Source organism: Trichechus manatus, unplaced genomic scaffold (genome assembly GCF_000243295.1).
Source record: "Trichechus manatus latirostris isolate Lorelei unplaced genomic scaffold, TriManLat1.0 scaffold00039, whole genome shotgun sequence".
In the NCBI taxonomy this organism is placed as follows: Eukaryota; Metazoa; Chordata; class Mammalia; order Sirenia; family Trichechidae; genus Trichechus; species Trichechus manatus.
This window is the reverse complement of record NW_004443975.1, coordinates 3,360,657-3,365,507: the sequence shown is the minus strand read 5'-3', so window position 1 is coordinate 3,365,507 and position 4,851 is coordinate 3,360,657. Positions and strand designations below refer to the sequence as shown.

The 4,851-nt window shown below is 34.7% G+C and overlaps 1 protein-coding gene across 1 annotated transcript in view; it reads right to left on the bottom strand.

Moving 5' to 3' along the window:
* Positions 1-1,365: 1,365 nt before the first annotated feature.
* The window catches only part of EXO1 (exonuclease 1), a 41,834-nt gene continuing 38,348 nt past the window's right edge, over positions 1,366-4,851 (bottom strand). Inside the window, exons 13-14 of the mRNA XM_004375855.2 lie at positions 2,049-2,242; positions 1,366-1,507 (exon numbers count right to left, since the gene is read on the bottom strand). Coding sequence (XP_004375912.1) covers positions 1,366-1,507; positions 2,049-2,242 — 336 coding nt within the window. The remainder of the gene's footprint in view (positions 1,508-2,048; positions 2,243-4,851) is intronic.

Sequence of the window (4,851 nt, the reverse complement as noted above, 5' to 3'; positions counted from 1 at the left end):
GAAATAGGGTCTTTGCAGATGTAATTAGTTAAGGTGAGGTCATTTGGAATAGGGTGGGCACTGAATCCAGTATGGCTGAGTGTCCTTATGAGAAGCCAAAGACACAGAGACACACAGGGAAGGACGCCATATGATGACAGAGGCAGACTGGAGTGATTCACCTACAAACCAAGGAATGCCAAGGATGGCTGGCAACCACCAGAAGCTAGAAAAGAGGCATGGAAAAGATACTCTCTCAGAGCCTTCCAGAAGGAACCAACCTTGTCAACATCTTGATTTTGGACTTCTAGCCTCCAGACTGTTGAGAATAAATTTCTGTCGGTTAAGCCACCCAGTTTGTGGTACTTTGCTATGGCAGCCCCAGGAAAGGAATACATTTTAATTAGTTTTTTTCAAGATCTGTTGTTGGTTTTTGGCTGGTTTTTACAATTTTGATGTATTTTTTTTGTTCCATTTCGACCGATTTATCCAAGAGTCACCTACTAAGTCTCATTTAAAAATTAAAATACTGTGTCCCTTTCCTTCATCTTCTGTATCTCAGATACTTTTTATATTTCCTATACTTCCTGTCACATCAGATCTTTACTTGTATAAGTGGCTCTCTTTCCAGGGCATCTGTCTATTTTTTTGCAGAGTGTACATATCACAGAGCCTGCAGTTTTAGTATTTCACATAGCCTTTAGGGATCTTAGTTTTAATATATTAAGGAGTTTTCAGCCCACACTTTAAGACATATTAAGAAACACTGAGGATGTTTCTGAAGTTTAAAATTATTAATGGCATAAGCAGTAGTTCATTTTATATTAGGCTGAAAACAATTTTCCATAACTGCCAACCTGTAACCCAACCAAACTTTAGGGATAACAGAGCACTATCCCATTTATGCAATGCCTTTCAACCTGTCCAACCACCCCTCTCAGCCCAGTAACTTTATTTTCAATTCGACCTGAAGAATAGACAGGAAAAGCAGGTGGGAAAATTTCAAAGCCTGAAGAAATATAGTGACTTTTCTCTAGAATACAATGATTATCAAATTGTGGTTTTTCACTTATCGTCCTTATACTTGACAACATTATAGATATCTTTAGAGTAGATTTTTATAAATTTCAAGGAACTTGCAAAATTAACATTAAAACTTTCAAAAAGCTGTCAGAGATAAAATTATTCCCCTGTTTAGCTTCTTATGAAAATATAAAAAGCGGAGCAAAAGAAAAAAATTACATAGTTAATATACAAAATGTACTCTATTTTAAAAATGACATAGATCTAAGAATAAATCTTTCAGGCTGGTAACTCCCTCATTCCTGAATAGGGACTTCAAACTGATATTCTCTTGCAGGCAACAGCCTCCCAAGCAGCCTGCATTTATTGGAATATCGCTCTCTGAGCACGAGTACATTCGGGTTTGTTAAATACATCATCTTCTGCATTTGGAGTTAGCTGGATGTTGTCTTTGACTGGAGATAGGGGAGCCGGCTTCTTACAAGAAGGAAGCTTTTCAGAATTTCTGCAAAATATAAGAATAAAATGAATTTGGTGTTTTTAGGGTACCAATTATTAGAGAATAACCTACTAGGACAAATAGAGGTATATTAAGGACTCAATGACTTCCCCTCATTATAGATGGATAATTTAGGGAAATAAATAGCTTTAAATCCAGAAGTATAATAACAATAATATTTTCCCACCTCCTGCCTAAAACAACTTTATTCTCATTACAATCCTGACAGATAAGAAGGGGAGAAACCCAAGAAACATAGGGCCTGGAAAAGGGATAAAGTAATTTGTTAACAGAAAGATTCCAAAGTTAGGTTTAGAACTGAGATTTTTTTAGTTTGCCAGCTTTTCACTGTAAGAAAGTACAGAAATTAAAGTTACATCTACTCACAAAGAGTCAGCTAAAGGGAATAGAGGAAAATAATACACTTATGTGAGAGGAACAAAAATTGATTCATGAGAAACTAGAAAAAGAGTTGGGAGAAAGGTACTGAAATTAGAGAGAAAAACATTTTTTTTCCTATTTTAGGATAAGAAAAGAGGCAACTTACTTTTTAAATCCAAAATTTTTCCAGAGCTCACTGATTTTTATCTGCAGTCCTGGCTTGTTCTCAGCATTATGATGATTTCTTCTCTGGATGCTAGCTGGCTTCTTGCTCAGCCCACTGACTTTGGCAGGTACTAGAGGCTTGATCTTGGTCGTAGAAAGAGAGTCTACAGAACTAGATTTATACAGCCCAGGAACCTGAAGATTAAATGCCCCAGGTTTTAAGGCTATTTTGTTACAGCAACTACCTTTAGTTCATTTCAAACTATTCTTTATATACTGGCACATAAAAATAACCCATAAGCAATGGGTAAAAATGTGCTATTTATAAACATCTACTACAAAAATTATCATAATCATTTTAACAGGTAATACATGCATTTGCACAAAATTCAAGAGTCACAAAAGAATAGAAAGAAAAGTCTCCTGCACTACCTCTCCCTCCAGAGACAATCAGTGCTACCAGTTCCCTGTGTTTCCATTGAATTGTTTACATACACACACACAATTGGCAGTGTACTGTTGGGCACTTTGTTTTTCTCATTGAATATTATATCTTGATTCCACTTAACGATGTATCTTGGAGAGTTTTCCATTTCGCAAGTAGAAGTGAATTCTGTTTTGAAGAGGTTGCCTCTTCTTCCATTGTAAACATATGTCATAATTTACTTAAACAAATCTCTACTGACATTTATGTTGTTTCCATTGAAAGGCTGATTTTATCCTGAGATCAATATGGAGCCAATGAAGTTTTGTTGTTGTTAAGGAGAGTGAGTGTGAGGTTTATAAAACAAGGCTTTAAAACTGATTAGCCTGCCAGAGGGTGTATAAGGAATGGGAAGGTTAAAACACAATAAAGGTTCACAAATGAAAGATGAAATCCTGTCTGGTGATGGGAGAAAAAGAGCGTGACCAAAAGACAAGATAAAAAAAGAAATGTTAGGAATTTGATAGATATACATGTTTTTTTCTTTACCCTGTGTAGAAGGATTGAGCTGCAGTTATAAAGAAAAAGGACATCCCTGGGATTTTGAAATTAAGTGTCAAAGAGAATAATATAATTTAATTTAGTAGATAAAAGTAAAAATGTTCTGAGAAGAACTGGTTAGAGGTTAAAAAAAAAAAAAAGATGTGTTTGATTTTAGATATTTAAGAGGAGAACAAGGGGGAGTGTCCATCTGGAGAGTCATCAAAACAGAAGTGATAGTTAAAACTTGACAATGCAGATCTCTGAGTCCAAACACTTTTTAAAAAAAAAAGATGTTTTACTGTCTAGACATAGCTCCTTTTGGGAAAGTACTTTTCTACATGTCTAATCTTATCCATCAGTGCAAATAATTTTGTAAGTACCTTTCCAGATTTTTTACTATGATTATATAAACATACATATGTGTGCAAGAGTGTTTTTAAGTATTTAAAAGAAAAAACGCACCATGATATACATGTTGTTTAATAACTTGTTTTGCCTTATTACTCCAAATTACTTTTCCATATTCAATTTTCCATATTACTCCAAAACATAATATAAACATCTTTCCAACTTAGTATATATGTTTGAGAGGAGCCCTCGTGGTGCAGTGGTTAAAGTGCTTGGCTGCTAACTGAAAAGTCAGTGGTTCGGACCCACCAGCGGCTCCACAGGGGAAAGATGTGGCCGTCTGCTTCAGTAAGATTTACAGCCTTAGAAATCCTATGGGGGCAGTTCTACGCTGTCCTACAGGGTTGCTGTGAGTCAGGACTGACTTGATGGCAATGGGCTTTTTTATGTATGTTTGAAAATGCCTTTCTCACTCAAAGATTTAAAAAATAGTCTCAAATTTATGTATTTTATATTTATATCTTTAATCTCTTTGGGATTTATATTCATCTAGTGTAAGATGGGAATCTTCTTTCAAATGGATACGCAGATCATTTATTGAAATTTTTAAAATGTTTTTATGCTATTAGAAAAATAATATGCAAAAAAAATGTGAGAACAAAGAACAGAAAAAAAATTACCTATATTCCTACATCTAGTAGCTTGAAATCAATAATGTATTTAATCATTAATGTAATTGATAATGTATTTAATTAATGTACTTAATAATGTATTTAATCAATGTACTTAATAATGTATTTAATCTCCCTTATTGTTAGATATTTAGATTATTTCCACTTTTCCACAATTGTAGCCAATGCAGGAACAAGCATTCTTATACTTAAATTCTGATTATTTCTCTGGGCTCAAGTTCTAGAATGCGCTTACTGGGTCAAACTGTTTGAACTCTTTGGCAACAAGCATACTGCCAAATTGCTTTCCAGAAATGGCAGACTAATCCACTCTCTTAAATATGTGACTGTTCATCTCACTATACCCTCATAAAAAATAAGTACAATTAAAAACACATGTTGGAAAAATGAGATGCAAGAAATCGTATTATTTTAATTTGCATTCTTTGAATACAAGTAAGGTTGAACATGCTTTCATATATTATTCAACCATATGTACTTTTTGTTTTGTGATCTTTGCTCATGTCCCTTGCCTATTTTTAAGTTAGGAGTTAGTGCCTTCCTACTGATGGGCAAGAACATTTAAAATACAAACTATGCTTTATTTTAACCTGTGAGCTTTCGTTATGCAGTCATCCAAAGATTTCTATATTTGGATTAAAAAACTGGCTTATTAAGAGAACAGGATACAAGGAAAAGATTAGTCCAAAGGACTAATGGTCCACAGCTACCAAGGCCTCCACCGGACTGAGTCCAGTACAGCTAGATGGTGCCTGGCTACCACCACTGACTGCTCTGACCAGGATCACAAGAGAGGG